At 47.8% G+C, this 19,265-nt stretch overlaps 1 protein-coding gene and 1 pseudogene across 5 annotated transcripts; both read right to left on the bottom strand.

The window, feature by feature from the left end:
- Positions 1-1,692: 1,692 nt before the first annotated feature.
- On the bottom strand, positions 1,693-15,447 carry CFAP97D2 (CFAP97 domain containing 2). 5 transcript variants are annotated; one of them, XM_027558071.1, is made up of 5 exons: positions 15,286-15,447; positions 13,016-13,096; positions 12,002-12,120; positions 11,539-11,671; positions 1,693-2,244 (listed from the first exon to the last, which is right to left on the bottom strand). In XM_027558071.1, the coding sequence occupies exons 1-5, from the start codon at positions 15,373-15,375 to the stop codon at positions 1,984-1,986; spliced, it is 684 nt and encodes a 227-aa protein (XP_027413872.1). In that variant the 5' UTR covers positions 15,376-15,447; the 3' UTR covers positions 1,693-1,983. The 5 variants fall into 5 exon arrangements, with proteins under 5 accessions (XP_027413872.1, XP_027413876.1, XP_027413874.1 ...); XM_027558075.1 differs by having other exon boundaries at positions 1,693-2,196; XM_027558073.1 differs by having other exon boundaries at positions 11,539-11,662.
- Positions 3,040-5,787, bottom strand: LOC113902600 (annotated as a pseudogene).
- Positions 15,448-19,265: the final 3,818 nt, after the last annotated feature.

Raw genomic sequence — 19,265 nt, 5'->3', positions numbered from 1 at the left:
CATATTTGTTGAGATAATTGATTGCTACAATTTACAATTTGATGAAGATATTGGAAACAGCCTGAGAGAAAGAGTGCTAATTAGGCGAGCTGGAGTTGTGGGCTCCTGACCTTTCTCATCAAACGGCAGGAAGGGACAGAAGCCTCGTGTCGGGCAGCTGGGGGCTCTGTGGTCCCACCCGCACGGCCCGCTCTGAGCTGGGCTGCGGCCCCAGGGCCCAACACCAGAGGGCGCGCCTCCGCCGGCTCCTCCAGGCCCTGCAGAGGCTGCCGGCCGGTCAGTTCTGCGGACGCCTTGAGCCGGACCCGGGCCACGTCAGGCGAAGGGACTGGAGAGGCCAGACCCTGAGGATCCGGAGGCCTTGTCCGTTTTGGCCATTGTTTCGAGGGTCAGTTTGTTTTGTGGTTTCCCCAACTTGCTTCTGGGTCAATGCAGGAGACACTGAGTGGATCCCTGGGTAGGGAAGATCCCCTGGAGGAGGGCATGGCATCCCACTCAGTATTCTTGCCTGGGGAATTCCATGGACAGAGGAGCCTGGTGGGCTACAGTCCATGGAGTCGCAAGGAGTCGGACACAGCTGAGCACACAATACATTGGTGAATACAGGTAATTGAATAATTGTTTCAAAAGCTCAACAGATAACAAGTTGTTGGTGGTGTTTTTTTTTTGCTAGAAATAGGACATTTTTGGACAACTTTTTCATGTATAACAAATCTTTTTTTCCCTCTGTGTGCAACCAAGCTTCTTTTGCATTTTGGAGTTGAGTACCAAGGGCCTCAAACATCAGAAACATATTGAGTAAATTCACTGCATTGGGACTTTTCAGGGTGAAGCTGCAGAGACCAGCTACTAAAACTCACCTCTGGGAGTAAAGTGGTCACTGGGGTGGGGACAAAGGCAAGACAAAACTGGCTGTGGTTGGGAAGGGCAGATGTCGACCCTAAGTAGCCACAGTTATAAAGGAGGCGCAGATATGAGGGCTCATAAACCAAACTTTCGATTGCTACTAGAGAGCTTTTTCTAGCAATTTGGCACTGAGCTCAAGATTCTTGACACAGTACTATGCCCAGTTTGAGGCTTCTGGACAGGGAAGGGGTGTGGACAGCTTGCATGGGTTCTGAGGATTCCCCCTAACATAATGAAGGCCAAATTCAGTCTTGGGCCAGGTTCTAGCAGCAGCTCTCTCTGCCGATGGGGGTTCAGAGAGGCTGAGTAATCTTCTCACAGTCACTCAGAGAATCCTCTGAAGGGTCAAAACTCACATCCAGGTCTGTCTGACTCCAGGCTATGATTTTAAACACCGTCGTTGAAGGGCGTGTGTGCTGGGAGCAGGGAGGAGCCTGGGTGGTTCCACGTGCACATGGAGGCCTGAGAGGAGACGGGCCGTGGATCTTCAAGGGTTTGTGCAGGAAGGGGTGATGTGAGCTCCCAGTTCTCCTCTTTTATTTCAGTGGAGAATTCTACCTAAACCTGCAGTATGAGCTAAATACAGCCAAGTGTTATGTGCCATGATGCTCGCAAGGGTCCAGCTCTGGGAAGCGAGACCACGTCCACCTTCTCGTCTGGAGCCTCAGGCCTGTCCCAGGGCCTGGCACATGCACACATGCACAGGTCTCTAACTGAGACCTACTGATTGCTCTTACTTCTTAGGGTCTGTGTCTTGGGATCTGGGTGTAATTTCATCACATTGAGTAGTTTTAATCTGATTTATTTAGATATTTGTTAAAGTAATAATCACAGACCTTTAAGGCAAATTATACAAATACATCTGAAAATTATAAACAGGTGCAATCCACAACAACACAAAATATGGTAACAGAGTATGTGTTCCTAACTAGAGAGAAAAATCCAATTCAAAAGCCTTTAGCTCCCAGTATTACTCTGCATAATTTGTTTTCAGCTATCAGCCCTAGAAGCACAGAAAATAGTTTTGCTGCATCATCTGCTCAGACATCCTGTGAACACACACAGTGGGATGCTGACTCACACGCGTGTGGCTGTCCCTGCGTGATAAGGTGAGGAGGCCTGGCCAGGGTGGGGGGCAGCGTCCCTGAGCACGGGGGCTGCCCCAGGAGGCCATGCCGGCCTTGCCGCTTGTCCACCGCTGCTTCTGGCGCGTCTTCTCTCCTCCTCTGTTCTGAGTCCTCCCCTCCACTTCATCTTTTGGGTCCAGGAGGTGGCCTCGCTGAACTTCAGCTTCAGTTCCCGTGGGATCAAAAATACATGTTGGAAACAAACACTTTCCTTAGGTAAAGACGGTAAAATGTCAGTTTTCTAGAACACTTGGGAAATGAAGTATTTAAATTCATTGACAATTCTACTTTATTTAGAATTAATTATATAACCTTAAAAAAAAAAAATACCTTGTGTGCATGCTAAGTTGCTTCAGTCATGTCTGCCTCTGTATGACCATATGGACTGTGGCCAGCCAGGCTCTTCTACTCTATAGAGTATTCTCCAGGCAAGAAAAGAATACTGGAATGGGTTGCCATCCCCTCCTCCAGGGGATCTTCCTGGTCCTCTTTACAAAAATAACAGCCTTATTGAGACACAATTGTATAACATAAAATTCACTGTTTCAAGCTGTGTTTTCAGGGGTTTTGGTATATTCTACATTGTGCAGTCGTCCCCAAATCCAATTTTAGGAAACTTTCGTCATTCCGACCCAAAGGGCCACATGCAGCTACGGCTCCCAGTTCTCCTCCCCAGCCCTTGGCACCCACGAATCTACTTTGCGTCTCTACGGACTGGCCATTCTGGGCGTTTCATAGAAGTGGAATCACACACTGTGTGGCCATTTGTATCGGGCCTCTTTCACTGAGCAGAATGTCTCAATGTTTATCTGCAATGTGGCATGTATAGAACTTTACTCCCAGGTCTCCTGCATTGCAGGCAAATTCCTCACTGTCTGGCCACCAGGGAAGCCCCTTATTCCTTTTCATGGTTACATAATATTCTATAGTGTGGTTGTATCCTGTTTTGTTCATTTGTTCGTCAGTTGATGGGACACTCTTGTACAACGTTTTGTGTGGACATGTGTTTTTAATCCTCTTGGGTATATGCCAAAGAGTGGAACTGTTAAGTGATACGGTAAATCTGTGCTTAACTTTAGAGGCCAGACTGTTTCCTAGGTTGGCTGCACAATTTCACATCCCATCACCACAGCCCGCCTCAACTCCTGTCGTCTGTGTTTTGATTTTAGTCACCTGGTGGGTGTGGAGTGAGTTCTCATTGTGGTTTTGACTTGCATTCCCCTAATTGCATTGAGCATCTTCTCATGGGTTTCTTAGCCATTTGTCCATACTCTTTGGAGAAATATCTAAATAAACACATGATCTTTTGCTATGTCAATTGTATTGTTGAAAATCTTTCTGAAATGGGTCAAAGTACTTTTATACTAGACTGGTACTTCCACAATTTCACTTTGAACCTTCTGGCTTGGTGTTGTAAGGTGCTGGGCCTTTAGAAAGTCAGCCACATCCCAGAAGTTTTCTTTTTTCTGTTATTGCCCTCATCCCTCCCTGAAAGGCTGTGTTGGGGACTGCCCTTGGATAGAGACTGCGGCAGTGGGACCTAGTCATCCAGGTCTCTCAGGGAAAGGGTAGATGAGGGCTGCTTTCTCTGCTGTGGACGCACTAGGACTCGGAAGAGGAGAGAATGAAGGCTCTCAGTCATGTGCTGCCCTGGAGCATGTCTGCTCACCCTGGCCTTGCACACTGCGTGTGTCAGGGGGACCACAGGGCGCAAAACAAAGTCTCACGTGAAATACTAGGAGTTGGATTCTTACAGTTTTTATTTGCATGATATGGTTAACGAGTGATCAGGCACACAACCCATCAAGGGATAGCCTGCATGATCACAAGATGTTCCCAAAACTTATTGGCAGGTAGAAGAGCCACCTCAGTCAACACATTGATGGAACCCTGTGGCTTAAATAAGCAGAGGGGGATGGGGTGGAAGGTGGGAGGGAAGCTCAAGAGGGAGGGGACATATGTATACCTATGGCTCATCCATGTTGATGTTTGGCAGAAACCAACACAATATCACAATTATCCTTCAATTAAAAATGCATTTTTAAAAAGCCACTCTGTTCTTTTCCCCATTATCTTAAATGGCTAAAACCTTTAACTAGGACCTATTGTGTTCTCTTTCACCTTTAACTATAAGCCTAAAATAATAAATCCCTGATGGATGCTGAATGCTTGGTAAGTAGTAGGCTCTCATAAAACACATTGAATGATAATACAATACTATATAATAATTAAATTCAGTCACCTGAGTAAAAATGTCACCCAGTTCCTAGTTCAATCTTCTCATGTAAGAATTGAAATAATCTTAACGACACCATCTCCTAATGTTTCATCATTCATTTATTTCCAGTATGCACACACACACACACACACACACACACACCAAGATTATAAAATCCTTGAAGTGGACAAATATCTTAAAGTACCACTTGCCCACATGTGTTCTTTAAAAAAATTTTTTGGGGGGTTGATAAATTTTATTCAAGAACTTATACAAGTATTCTAGATTGAGCTTTAATTGTCATCCTCCTCCTCTCCTTCGTCCTGATTAATCAATATTCTAGATTGAGCTTTAATTGTCATCCTCCTCCTCTCCTTCGTCTTGATTAATCAATATTCTAGATTGAGCTTTAATTGTCATCCTCCTCCTCTCCTTCGTCCTGATTAATCAATATTCTAGATTGAGCTTTAATTGTCATCCTCCTCCTCTCCTTCGTCTTGATTAATCAATATTCTAGATTGAGCTTTAATTGTCATCCTCCTCCTCTCCTTCGTCTTGATTAATCAATATTCTAGATTGAGCTTTAATTGTCATCCTCCTCCTCTCCTTCGTCCTGATTAATCAATATTCTAGATTGAGCTTTAGTTGTCATCCTCCTCCTCTCCTTCGTCTTGATTAATCAATATTCTAGATTGAGCTTTAGTTGTCATCCTCCTCCTCTCCTTCATCTTGATTAATCAATATTCTAGATTGAGCTTTAGTTGTCATCTCCCTCCTCTCCTTCGTCCTGATTAATCAATATTCTAGATTGAGCTTTAGTTGTCATCCTCCTCCTCTCCTTCGTCCTGATTAATCAATATTCTAGATTGAGCTTTAGTTGTCATCCTCCTCCTCTCCTTCGTCTTGATTAATCAATATTCTAGATTGAGCTTTAGTTGTCATCCTCCTCCTCTCCTTCATCTTGATTAATCAATATTCTAGATTGAGCTTTAGTTGTCATCCTCCTCCTCTCCTTCGTCCTGATTAATCAATATTCTAGATTGAGCTTTAGTTGTCATCCTCCTCCTCTCCTTCGTCCTGATTAATCTGGAAGTCACACAGCTCACAACCTTCTTTGCTGTTAGCAACGATGCGAACCAATCATGTAGATCATTCTTCTTCAAATATTGTTTTGTAAGATATTTCAAATATCTTTTGGAAAAGGACCCCAGAAGTTACAGTGATCTTGCTTTTGCTTCTTTCTGACTGTTGTGACACCGCTGCCCAGATTGTAGCCGTTTCCATTCACCTTGATCCTCTCCTGAAGAAATGGCTCGGTTTTGGTGGCATCCATGACCAGCATCTTCTGCAGGATGGGTCCAGAGTGCACTTCAGGACCGGCTTCTTTTTTTGCCCCCCTTCGCCATAAGCTTTTTCACTGGCGCCATGGTGGCAGCAGAGGCAGAAAGGGTAGATTTTTACCAATGTATTTATTTACGGCTGCACTGGGTCTTCACAGCTGCGTGGGCCTGTTCTCCAGTTGCGGTGAGCAGGGGCTGCTCTCAGGTACACCGGCTTCTCACTGCGGTGGCCTCTCTGGTGGCGCACAGGATCAGTAGTTGTGGCTCCAGGGCGTGTGGGATCTTCCTGGGCCAGGAATCGAACCTCTGTCTCCTCCATTGGCAGGCAGATTCTTTACCCTTGAACTGCCAAAGAAGCCCTCTTCATGTGCTATTAATTAAAGATTTTAGATGAACAGAATTTGGGTTTGCGTAATGTCGAAGCTCTGTCTTACTTTGTTAGGCTTTTTGACCCTCCTGACCCATACCTCCCACCTCCCACCCCCAGCTCTGGCAACCACCCATCTGTTCTCTGTGTCTAAGAGTTTGTTATTATTATTACATTTCACATAAAAGGCAGATTGCACAGTGTTTGCTTTTCTCTGTCTGTCTGACTTATTTTTCTCAGCATAATGCCCAGGAGGTCCGTTCACGTTTTCTCAAATGGCAAGATTTCGTTCTTTTTGGTGACTGAGTACTATCTATATGCATGACTATATATCTTGCGCGTTCTTTATCCATTCTTCCGTTGATGGGCACTTGGGTTGGTTCCGTATCTTGGCTGTTGTAAACAGTGCTGCTGTGAACATGGGGGGCATGTACACCTTCCAAGTCAGTGCTTTTTTTGGTTAGTGTTTTTATCCTGTGTGGCAGATGCATACAGTAAAGAAGGAAAGAACATTTCATGATTTCACGCTTGCCAAGTAAACGTCAGGCACTGCGGTAGTCTTTTTTGCAAGCCTTTGACCCTGACATGAGTTCTGGAGCGGGTTCTCTTTACAGAGGCGCAATGGAAGCTCACGGGGGCCGAGGGAGCTCGGCGTCAGCCTCATGCCCTCTGCAGTGGCTGCAAGAACCCTGCGCTGCCGCTCTCCAGGGTCGCTTGCGTTTGTTCTGTTTTGTCTCCTTCTCACGTGTGTGGGTTATTTGGGGCTGGGGCACTAGATCACAATAACACACACTTCTAGGGACTGCAGGCTCCAGCAAACCCAGGGTGCCTAGTGGGTTTTATCGGTTGATCTTTTAGAAATCTTATCCTCCCTCAATAAGAAGCTATCAAATCAGTTAAGTGATTTCTCAGTTTGGAGTTAGGGATAAGTGAGGATTTGAAAGTGCAAGGAAGATGAAAGGTTGAAACCTTTCCTTTAAAATATTTGAGATACTTTGCAAGTTAATATCTAAACTAGCAAAAACTACAGAAAGATGGAGGAGACGCTGCTCTGATGAAAGAATCAGGGCACTGGAGGAAGGGCTGTTTTTTTCTGCCAAGTCAATGAGCATATTTTCTGGAATTTTAAATGTAAACTGCAGCATATCCTGTCTGTGCCTGACCAGCAAAGGCCCCAGGCTCAGCTGACCGGACGTTGGGTAGGGGATATCAGTCTTCAGACAGCTGGTCAAGGGTAGCTACTGGGCTTTCTTTGAACCATCTTCCAACTTTCTTGTCCTATAACAGAGTTCTCTCCTCCCTAAACCTGCAGTTTTCACATAGCTTGGTTTTTTGTTGCAACCCCTGCTCCCACCTGGATGCTGACCAAGTCCCTGTGTTTCCAAGGATAGAGGGCAGGGACTTGTCAAGGAAAAGTCCTGCTGGTTCGAGGCAGGGAAGGGGACCCTCGGCAGGGGAGTTCTGCAGCGGGGCGTCTGTCCCTCTGTCCTATGTCTCTCCGCCCTCGTCCTGCACAGTAGCTGAGGTTGAAAACTCCACACTGGGTGTGGGGGCCGCTTGGGAGGGAGCTGCCTTTGGGTCTGGATTGTGACACTCGGGTCACATTTCTGACTTGGGACCAGAGGCAGTGAGCTGGCAGTTGCTTCCTTGTGCTTTCCATGGCTGTCTTTTCACAAAGAGAAGCACAGAGCAGCGATGACCTCGCCGGGAGCCCAGCACTGGGACGCCTGCCCGCCGGCTCCCTGGGGCCTGGTCTTTGTCAAAACTGGGGGCTTTTCCCCTCTTCGGTTCCTGTCCTATCCTGGCAGCTCCTTGGCCCCACACTTAAACACTCAGCGCAGCTGGTGACACTTCAAAAAAGTGCAGGAAACCCTGCTGCGAGGCGCTTCTGTTTTCCCTTTCTTTGTTTGGCTTTAACATCTCCCTTTGCTCCTGTGCTTTATCTGTTTCCTGTTTTGTAAAAGGAGGGTTTCAGGGGAGTCAAAGTAAATAAATGAAGAATGAATTTGAAGCACAGGATCCAAGCATTTTCTTGACATTTGCTAAACAAAATGATAAACGGGGAAAAAGTAAGGAAACATAAACAAACAGAAAGCCAGAAATGAGAGCAAACACGATACAATACTTAAGTCAATATTTATGAATGGGTAAGATGGGAAAAGCCACTCGGACTAGATCATAAAACAGAATTATGGTGTTCCACTTAAAAGATACACATCTGAAATAAAATGACACAGAAATGTTACGAATTAAATGATGTAAAAAAAAAAAACAAGTTAGTCTTGTAAACCACAGGAGTAAACATATGACATCCTAATGGAAAAGGCCCAGGACCCACGTGAAGGTCATGCAGAGTGACCCCTTCTCCATCCAGGAGGACCCAGGAGCCGTTTGTGCTCTAGGGTGTGAGCCTGTAACCCTCTGGAAAGTAGTCTGTGTCAAGTATGAAAAGCTTCTGATATAATACGCTGGTATTTTTTAAGCAATACAGTTGGGGGAAATTTTTCTCACACTTTGAACAAAAATTCCATGTTTTTTCAAATTCTATATTAATTAAAGATTTAAAGTGAATCAGGAAAACTATGAAAGATTAAGGATAACATAGAATATTTTTCCAATCTTAGCTTGAGAGAGCCCTTTCTATGTACAGCAGAAGAACCAGATGCCATGAAGGAAAAGAGTCACAGATTTGATGACTTAGAAATAAACTAGGTGAAATGATAAATAATAATGGAAAAATGTTTGTGACACTGATAATAGAAAAATTAAATATTGAGAATGCATGTTAAAAACTAAAGGAGACACAGCGGTGTAGGAGGAAACAGACAGAACAGGCTGCCTTGAAAGCAGGACTCCATCCTGGGCTGGACTGTGGACCTGGAGCTCTATGCCCAATACCTATGGAAACGACATACCAACTGGAAAACCAGGCCCCCCGGATGGAAGAACCACAGGGCTCATACCTAGACTCTCCATTGCCTAAAAGAATACCCTAATTATCTGTGTAACCAAATAGAATCATAAATTCTGTTATGCTATTGGGGTATGACCACAGGCCTATTGATAACTGTCCACTGGTAACTACCTGGGCTTAAGGCGTATGAATCATGGGTTAACTTTGATTGTATCTTTCTCTTCCTTTGTTCAGACTAGTTTCAGAGAATTTGGGGAGGTGGGTTTGGGCACGTACACTTAGGGTATATAAGGTTTTCACAAAAACTGGTTGGGGTCCTTGGCTGAGAGGAGACTCTGCCCTGGGCCCGCCGGTGTGATAAACTGCACTCCGCCATCGGCACTGTCCTTCTGAGTGAGTTTGTTTCCCGGAACGCGTGGCTACAGCACCAGTAGGAAGTTGACCAAAGGTAGGTGCAGACAGTTACTCTGCAGAAGTCTGGAGGCCAGGGTGTGAGGGGACGGGGTTTTGGGTGCAGCCACCACAGGGAGACGTGCACATTGCTGGGTGCTTCTCAAGGGCAGCTTAGTAGCATCAAAAAGTTAAGTGTGCACCTTCAGATTGAATGATTTCACTTCTAGGGATATAAGTTTCAAGAATAACATGGGCTAGGATGATTAGCATAGATTCACGTGGAATAGTGAAAACCTGGAAACAACCTAAATTTCTATAGTTAGGGGGCTGATTAAATAAATTAGGGCATATCTGTGCAAAAATACTTTGTAACTGCTAAAAAGGAATGGAGATCTTTATACACTGACATGAAACTGTCTTCATGATCTGTTGTTGGATGAAATGAACAACTGAAAGAAAACTATGTAGGATGTGGTGCTGTTTTTGTTTAAACAGGGGACTCTACACGGGAGAAAAGTCAGAGCTCACGAGCAAGACGTTGGCAATGAGCACTTCCAGAGAGTTCAAACTGAGAGAAGCCCACCTTTTACTCAGCCACTCTGTACTGTTTTATACTTTATTTTTTACAATAAACAAGTGTTAGTTTTATAATTAAAAATAAAGATTTGTAATGAACTCTTCATGTTTTCAATATAAATTGCAAGCTAGATTTTCTGAGTGCTTTAGCACCTTGTTTTACTGCATTTTTATACAACTGGAAGGTTTGGGGCGACCCTATGTCCAGCAAGTCCATTGACGTCATTTTTCCAACAGCATTTGCTCACCTTATGTATTTGTGTCACATTTTGGTAACTGTCACAATATTTTAAAGTTTTTCATTGTTATTATATTTGTTAAGTGATCTGCTATGTCATTACTATGACTCACTGAAGGCTCAGATGGCTGGCATTTTCTAGCAATAGGGTGTTGTTGTTTTAATTAAGGAATGTACTTTTTAAAGAGACAGTGCTACTGCACACTTAATAGTCCACAGTATAGTGTGAACACAGCTTTTACACGTGCTGGGAAACCAGAACACACCTGACTCCCTTTCCCATGGCCTTCACTATGCTGTGGTATCCTGGAACAGGGCCGAGCAGGTGTGCCTGTTATTAGTGATTACTTGTAAGTTACGTATCTTTGTGAAATGTATGTGTTCTTTCCATGCCTCCGGATTCTGTAAGAAGTGTCCAAGGCAAGTAGGCAGGAAGGTGGGGGCTTCTCAACAACCCCCCCAAGTGAGGAGAGAGGCATTAGCAGAGCCAAGTCGACTCACATGCCTGCAGGCTCAGAAACCACCTCACAGAGCTGGGCCCCTGCGGGGGTCTGGGTCAGGCTGCGGGGGCAGGGGACGGGGGAGGCTGGGCACCAAGTATTTAGTTAAACTTTGGTTTCTAGCTGTTGTTTCCCGTGATGGGCTGCATTTCAAGGGAAAGCAAGGCCCTGAAATACCAGAGCCATGTCTACAGACGGGGCGAGTGAAGGCTTTACAGCCCTTTAATTGGATTCATTGGGACATTCATAAACAGGATAATTAAGGTCAAAATTAAAATCATTTTTTCATCCAGAATTATGGTTTTGCCAGCAACTAGGACGAGATGAAAAGGGAGAGTATACAGTTCAAAGTATCTGGAAACACGTTCAGATCATTAATTTCCTTCGCCTCTCTGGGTGCAGCGTGGGACCGCTATTTCAGAATTGTCACAAAACTTCCCACTGAGGAAGCTTTTCACCAAGTGTTTCTCCTACAACCTATAATTGATCAACTGAGCTCATTTTTATCTCCTTATAATTTTTCAAGGAGGTTTCTTTGATGGCTCAGATGACACCTGCAATGTGGGAGACCCAGGTTCAATCCCTGGGTCAGGAAGATCCCCTGGAGAAGGCAACCCACTCCAGTATTCAGCAACCTACTCCAGTATTCTTGCCTGGAGAATTCCACGGACAGAGGGGCCTGGCAGGCTACGGTCCATAGGGTTGCAAAGAGTCAGACGCGACTGAGTGACTAACACACACGTCATTTTCAGTGAGGAGGTAGTGGATAGATTCCTCAGTCGAGTCGTTGTTCTGTGTCTTCCGTTCTTAAGCTACGACCACTCGGCACACGTTTGCTGACAATAGAGTAAAATGCCCTAAAGCAGCAGAGTCTGTGTGTCCATGCAGGTGGTGAATCTGATGGAGGCAATGGGAAATTCAGACAGCTCTGGGTTGGAAGGAGTAGAAAAATGCGGTACCTCCTCCGGCGGCGGGTCTACCTTCCACAGGGTGTGTTGCGAACGGGTCCTGAGCTGAGTTTGTGACCCTCTCCAGAACGGGTTTTTCTCTCTCAGGCTGCAAAGTTCCTGCTCTCTTTTCTCCCTATTTAGACTCCAAAAAACAGCATAGATGTTGAAACATGGAGAGAGTTAAAGCCTGTGGTGGCATCAACTCTCATCCTCATTTCAAGAGAAGGAGCTGGGAGCCTTCTGGGCGGGAAGGTTTCCTGAGCAGGAGTGTCCCCTCTCGTTCACAATGAAGTGAACGGGCTTGGCAGGGCCAGTGTGGACCGGGGCCTGCGACCGTGATAGCTGCTGCTTGCGTCCAGGTGCCGCTGAGGGTGGGAACCGGCCTGACTCTGGAGGCACGGGCTCTCTTTCTGCAGGGGTGGAGGCGCCTGGCTTGCCCAGTCTGGTCCCGCCCGTGGATGGGGCCCCTCACCTCCTGTGCACACAGGTGGCTCCGCTGCGGGTCCGCCGCCCGGTCCTCACGATGCAGGACACCTTCTCCAGCAGAAGACGGTTGTCCCTGTCGATGACGGACAGCCGGCCCTCCTCCAGCTGCGCAGACACACCAGCCGTGCCAGGGCCGTGCCAGGGCCGTGCCAGGGCTGCCCTGCGCCCAGCCCTGTCCAGGGGGCCTGCAGCCCCGCCCCTGGGCCTCGGGGCCTCCTCTCCCCTGCTCATGCTGCTGCGGTCTCTCCCTGGGCAGCTGGTGGGCTCCTGTGTCCTAACTGGGATACCCGAGGGCGGGGCCAAATTTCACAGACTTGGGGTGGAAGTAACAGGGAGGGAGAAATTAGGTCATTCCTCAAAAACCTCTGAGCTGTGTCAGTGAAATACAAAGGAAATCATTTTATATTTTAAGAGGGAGATGTTATACTGCTCAGAAGAAGAGAAGGTCTGAGGCCAGAGGAAATGAAAGCCCTCCTACTTTATTTCAGGTTTTGAACCTACTGATCTGCCAATTTGCTCCTCTTTGTTTTCCCCGGTTAGGCTGACGCTGGGGGCACGGAAAGCTTGCAGCATTTTGCTCTGGGAGGTGTAAGGATCAGCACAGCCATGTGATGCTGGCTCTCACCAGATGGCTTCAACTCCAAGAAATAAAAATTTCGAGGTGGTCATGGAATGGTCTGGTTTAAAGAAACAATGCTAATTAATTACTCTAGATCTGTGCTGAATAAATTGCTGCCGTGGATCCCCCCTGCCCCCTCCCCACTTCTGGATCCCTGCCAGGTCAGCAGGGAGACGAGGGGAAGGAAGATCTCTGGTTCAGTTGTCACCAGCTCCATTCCTGGCAAGACAGGCTTAATTGGCTGCTTAGAGGCATTTTATTTTTGATACATGACTTGTTTACTCCCTATGAGCCTGCTTTTTCCATTTTCCTGGGTTTTTAAGCTGACATTTTTTGTGTTGTGTTGGCTGTAACAGTAACTGGAGTAGAACTGAAACTTACCTTGAGTTTGCCAAGTTTCAGGCGGAGGTGACTGAGGGTTGGCGGGGCGCGGCTGTCCACCACCGGCCGGGCCTCCTGTACCTGTGCAGAGCAGGCAGTGTGACCTACGCACCCTCACCGGTCAAGCACCCTGAGTCTTTGTTGGGCAGCTTCTGCTCTGTGGGCCCTGCAAACACGTGCAGGTTGTTGCTCACAGCATCGGAGATACCAAGTGGGCCTGGGCAGAAAGTTCTGAAAGAGGCTCCGGACTGGATTCAGAACCTGAGCATCCCCTGGAGGGGAACAGGCAGCCCTCAGACATGGCCCAACATGGTCATTGTCAAGTAGAGAATTGAGTGTGTGTGGGATGAGATCTCGTTAAACAGAACTACCTGCTGACGTTTCCACTCTGCACTGCCCGGCTTTGAGACAGTGAATTACGTCCCCAAGTCCACTGGACTCTAATTTCTGAGCCTCCAGCAGTATTTTCAGTATTCGCATCTTAGCCATTGATTAAGTGCAAAATGATCCATGCAGAGTTTCATATCAGAAATTGTCAAGGGAAGAATTTGTATTTTAAAATGTGATGGATGAAATGCACGAGGGCCATAAGTATTACACTTGCAATAAGAAGGAACCCCCATATTCTAGCCACTTGCTCACAGATACCCAGCTGCTGAGACCTCTGATCTGATCATCTGGAAATGGCAGCTCCACGACTGCGTCTTTCCAGTGTGAGGACCTGAGCTCCGGGCATTTGGGACCCGAACCCACAGAGCCGTGTGGTGACAGAGCAGGCATCTTCGAAGAGAGCCAGGAGCTGGCCAGGGGTCTTGGAAAACATGCTTGGGAACCAGCACTTGTGCCCTGAAGTAAGGGGACCCCAGAAGGACAGGCAAGAGAGAGGACATGGCCAGATGAGGCTGGACAGTCCGCAATGCCCCATCACCCAGGGCATGGGAGCGGGCAGAGGTGAGCCAGACTCATGCCCTCTTGCCATGGTGCAAGCCCATTAGGGTGGGGTCAGAGGAAGGTGGAGGTGCTGCGGGCTTTTGTTAAGGAAATATCAGCAGCAATTTCTGTTTTATTAAGGTAATTTTCTTAGCATGAGTGGGTGAGATAAGGTTCTGAGACAAGAAGGGGCCCTGCCCAGACATGGGGAGGGGCCTCACTCTGGGAGTGCTGTGGACTGGGGGAGGGGCCCAGTCATCCTAAAGCTGCACCGAGTCCCTTCCTACCCTCAGGGGTTCTCAGCTCAGCAGTGAGGAGAGCTGACCCCACTCGAGTACAGAAGAGGAACCACAGGGATACCAGGGTGAGTCCTTCCCACCCATAGGTCTTTAGTGCTCCGACATGCTCTGGGCAACCAGACCGGCCACCCTCCCAGACAGGGGAGGTGAGGAGGGGGACAGGGAGGCAGCATGCCCATCCTTGTTCTCAGTGAGCAGGGAAGGCTCCAGAACCAGGGGTGGCAGGAAGGGAGGTGAACTGGGGCGAAGCCAAGAGGCTCCTAAGGGCTCCCACAGGGGGGCAGGTGCAAGGCCAGGTGATGAGGCGCCGTGCAAACCTTGCCCCCAGGTGGGCGGTACCCCAGGAGGCGTAGGGACCTTGGGTTCACTCCTTCAGATCACTCTATGGCACCCTGATTCCCACACAGCCGCTTCTTTGTTTCTCAGCTTTGATGGCCAGCCAGCACCCTGTGCCTGGATGGCTCTGAGAGGTCTCGAGGGCAGAGGACTGCCCAGCCACTCGGGACCACAGGGCCGCCTTCTCAAATGAGACCCACGTTTGCGTCAGATAGAGGGAAATAACGTTTGCGTCAGATAGAGGGAAATACCACTGTCTCTCTTAACAGAAACAGAAGTCCATTCCTAGTCCCCTCGGACACGACTCAGCGACTTCACTTTCACTTTTCACTTTCATGCATTGGAGGAGGAAATGGCAACCCACTCCATGTTCTTGCCTGGAGAATCCCAGGGACGGGGGAGCCTGGTGGGCTTCCGTCTATGGGGTCGCACAGAGTCGGACACGACTGAAACGACTTAGCAGCAGCAGCAGTCCCCTCTGGAGTCTGTTGTTTCGATAGGGGAAATATGCCATGATTGAGAAAGGATGGTCCTAAAACATGGCACTTGGAAGCCATAGTCTATTTAATGGAATTTTTATTGTATGGCATGGCCCACCTTTTAAGGATATGCCATTTCACCTATTCCATCTCCAAAAAGAAAATTCACCTTTGGCTTCCAGGGGAGCTGTGGCTTCGAGGTGCCACTTTGCACACCTGCCCCTACCTTTCTCCTGTGGTCCTGGTAGGCTTTCTCCCACGTGCCCTGCAGGTACCCCGTGCCATGGGAAAGGGCGAGCCGGGGGCCTGCAAGCATCTCGGGCAGGACAGAGAGTGGACGCCCGTCCGGTGCAGCCCTGGACGACTGTGTTTGCTGGGTCACATGACAGTCTCCATGGCACCCAAGCTTCCGGAAGGCAAGAGACCAGAGAGTGGCCTCTGCACTTGGCAGAAGGAACTGAATGTCCTTCCCTCCAGGGGGTATCTTCTCAGTGAAGCCACTTGGAGGAGCGCACCTCAGTGCCCCACACTTGGGAACAAGGTGAAGACATTCTCCCCCAACTAACTCCTTCCATCTTCTCCTCCTCTCTTTCCCTGCATCCTCCCACATCCCCTTCCCTTCCTTAGTCCCTTCCTCTTCTGTCTTTGAATTTTATAATAACTTGGACAATTCCAAATATTTTTATCTGCAGCTTAGGTGGCAGATCTTCAGTAACTTTTTCTCCAGTGGACTTGGAGACAGAAAGTTTTGGCCATTTTTAGCCACTCCTCTCTCCCCAGCTATTTCTGTTAGGAGTGGGTTTTCTGTGAGACAAAGGAAATACAGTGATGATAGCATTATCTTTTGAGTCATTCTTCTTTGTCAGAATTATATGCATAATTTTGAGGATCACATAATTGGAGGAACAGGTTAATGACAAAATAGCGGTGCTGTTTTCATTGCAGAATTCTGGTCTTTACTGCATTACAGTATCCATTATAAAACCCTGTGTGCAGAGTGAGTGAACGGGAGTTCACCATGCTGCTCTGTGGGAGAGGGGCACATTATGAGGAACTGGGTTCCGCACAGTAGAAGATAAATGTAAGAATTACTGCCTAAAAAATAGTTGGCACTTTAAGTCTTCCTTAAAATTTCTTAGCCTATAAAGCCTGCCCGTCACAGTCAAAAGACTTCTGTGAACTTATTTTTGTGTACCTGGTTACAGGCACTGACCCAGCTCACAGTCCGTGGCGCTTAGTGGATACCTGCCATTAGCAATGATGGAACACAGGACTGATGTTAGTGACTGAGTCCGCAGCTGGTAATCTGGGAATCTGAGACTTTTCATTCAATCGTGGGTCTACGTGACTCTTGTCTTTCTTTTCCTGAAGCCTATTGGCCACACAGGCTGAGAGATTTTTGATAACCTCAGCATCTTGCCAGGTGCCTGGGGCAGAAGCCACTCTGTCCAGTTTGTTCACACTGTGTGGACAGCCTAGGCATGGAGGGCAGAGCAGAAGCTGGACAAGTCACAGGATGCTAGAGGGCTTTGAACGCATAGTTTTGCTGCACTCGCCCTTCCAGCTGTGTGCTGACTGTCCACCTGGGCTTGCTCTCCCCTGACCACTTAATTCACGTTTGCTATTTGATTGACTTGATGATGGGGACCAGGGCAGAGAACCTGGAAAAACTGGACCTGCCCCCAGGAACAGAAAGGTCACCAGCAGCTGCCTGGTCTGGCTCCCACTAGCCCGTCCACCCTGGCTGGAGCTGAGTTTCAGTTGCTAGGATGTTCTCAACAAGATTAGAACAGAAAAGTCTGCTAGTCCGGAGCTCCTCTGGGCTTGTCCTGAGGGAAGAATCTGAAACACTGACAAGGATCCACACACATTGAGGAATCACTCATAGAAGTGAGCTTGGGAGGCCCAGAGTTCAGTTTGTAGCAAGAGACAGTGCTGGTTTCTACTGATGTTCTTTTCTGTCCAAGACCCGATCCATGACACCATTTTGCATTCTGTGAGCTTTTAAGTAGTGAATTTTTACATGGTTCTAGATTTGAATGTTTAATAGTAAAAGTTTCTACATATGTTCTGCAGAAAATAAATACCAGGGCCTTTTTTGATTTGCTCATTCACATGATGACTGTGTGTTTGGCTCAGCCTTAATCAGTGTTTTGGTCCAATATTGACTTGAAAATTGAGTTTATTAGTAAGGTCTTGTGGAGAAGGCAATGGCACCCCACTCCAGTCCTCTTGCCTGGAAAATCCCATGGGTGGAAGAGCCTGGTGGGCTGCAGTCCATGGGGTCGCTGAGGATCGGACACGACTGAGCGACTTCACTTTCACTTTTCGCTTTCATGCATTGGAGAAGGAAATGGCAACCCACTCCAGTGTCCTTGCCTGGAGAATCCCAGGGACGGGGGAGCCTGGTGGGCTGCCGTCTATGGGGTCGCACAGAGTCGGACACGACTGAAGCGACTTAGCAGCAGTGAGGTCTTGAGATGTTACCAATGATACCACAACTACATAAAGCCCTTGCACACAATTGATTTTGATGTGCACACAGGATCGAGCGTTTGTGATACAGTATGTTTCCGTTAAATCCTTAATGTTTGTAAGTCTTTTCTTGTGCTCTGTGACCACAGTTGACTCTTTTGTCCCTCTGCCTTTCCACAAGGGCAGTGTGAGCAACAGGCTCCATCCTTATTTTGCAGGAATCTCAAATTGCCTCAAACTTACTCCCTTTTGGAGGGAAATTGGCCCACAGATGTCTGTTCTGAGAAATACAGAGGTGCCCCCGTGGCCTCTGGTGACTAGGGTCATGGGGGGCCTTGATGGGGACACTGGCACCTCTGTCCAGTCAGGGCTGCTGCTCCTCCAGCCTGAGATGCCTGAAAGCACAAAGAGCACCTTAAATGCACCGAGGGGCTGACTCAGGCTCGACAGTTTCAAAGCTGCGAAGCTGCGGTCAAAGCAGCCGGAGTCCTGAGCCAGCACAGAGGGGGCTCTTCCTGGGGGCACTCCAGGTACCGAAAATTGAGGTCTCTGTGAGAGACACATGGGGGCCCCACAGGAGAGCCCTGGGGGAAGGTGAACTAGAAACAACCTCTAAAAGCAGTTTCCAGGCTCCTGCAGGGCAGCGACAAAGCCGGGAGTCCCTGCCCCCAGCCCCTGTGCCTGGGCAGCCGGACGCTCTCACTCGCGGGACTGGCTGAAGCAGCCATGGTTGGAGACATCCTAAGACACCAAGAAAAAATGACGGTCTCCATCCAAGGCCCAAAACCTGCCCAGTGTCTCCAGGGCATGGGCATCTTGCAAAGTGAGTCGACGTGAGTAGAACCAGTAGAAACCTCAGAACTGACTCCCAGAGACAACAGCTACTGAAATCACAAGACGATTAGAGGACAACGGTGCTCGCTGTGTTTTAAATGGAAAAAAAGATGAAATTGGAAATATCTTCAGGGAACAGGAAACCACAAAATTTTCAACACATGAGGAACATTTACAAAATTGGCAAAATTTGACCATATGCTGAGCCGTAAAAAGTCTCCACAAGTTTCAAAGAACCACGATCATACAGATAATGAGGCAGTGTGGGGATTAAGCTGAGGATTAAGCAGAGGGACAACTGGGAATCACCTGTATCTGGATGAGCTCCAAGGTCAAGAACAAGACAGGGTGTTCCTGCAGCTGGTGAGTGTGCTTTCAGGATACATCTGATATATTTGTTGGGTGTTTTGAAAACAAGGAGTTTTAGTTGCCAGTAATTAGTGGGGTTATCTGTAGCCTCGGTTATGCAATCACTTTTCAGGGATGTTAGTCCTAAAAAGGTTCACTTATGTCTCTTAATCCTGCTCTGGAGATATTCGTAGGGAATTAATCCAGAAGAAGAGAAAAGTTTTGAACACAAATGATGAATTTCCATGTTTCTAGTTTTACTGCTGGTGGGGCGGTGTGCCTGCAGCGTCCTCCGGGGGCAGGTCACCCGCCATATTCACATGGGGGTGCAGAGACTGGAAATGCTCTATGACGAAGGGTCCTGGCCTCGGTGTGGGAAGGAGGTCTGGGGGGCACTCAATGTCCCGTCCGTGTGCCTGTGTGACCTCGCTGTGGAGGCAGCTGGCCTTGCATGCTGTTGGGTGACCAGGCAGAGGTCGTGTCTTGGTCCTGTGGGGAGGTGGGGCCTTCTCGCTGGCAAAGTTAGCATAAGTAGTTATGTGTGTGGTC

Source organism: Bos indicus x Bos taurus, chromosome 12 (genome assembly GCF_003369695.1).
Source record: "Bos indicus x Bos taurus breed Angus x Brahman F1 hybrid chromosome 12, Bos_hybrid_MaternalHap_v2.0, whole genome shotgun sequence".
In the NCBI taxonomy this organism is placed as follows: domain Eukaryota; kingdom Metazoa; phylum Chordata; class Mammalia; order Artiodactyla; family Bovidae; genus Bos; species Bos indicus x Bos taurus.
Note: the sequence above shows the minus strand (reverse complement) of the source record. Positions and strands in the feature narration are given on the sequence as shown.

What these genes read in the sequence shown, in the direction of transcription:
- CFAP97D2 (XM_027558070.1), bottom strand. Translation starts at nt 15,375, where the DNA reads ATGCTTGCAGGCCCCCGGCTCGCCCTTTCCCATGGCACGGGGTACCTG. An exon ending in GCCACCTGTGTGCACAGGAG is followed by an intron (nt 11,663 to 12,001) that starts GTGAGGGGCCCC and finishes GAGTCTAAATAG; the next exon opens with GGAGAAAAGAGAGCAGGAAC. An exon ending in TAGACCCGCCGCCGGAGGAG is followed by an intron (nt 2,245 to 11,538) that starts GTACCGCATTTT and finishes TCTTTACCTAAG; the next exon opens with GAAAGTGTTTGTTTCCAACA.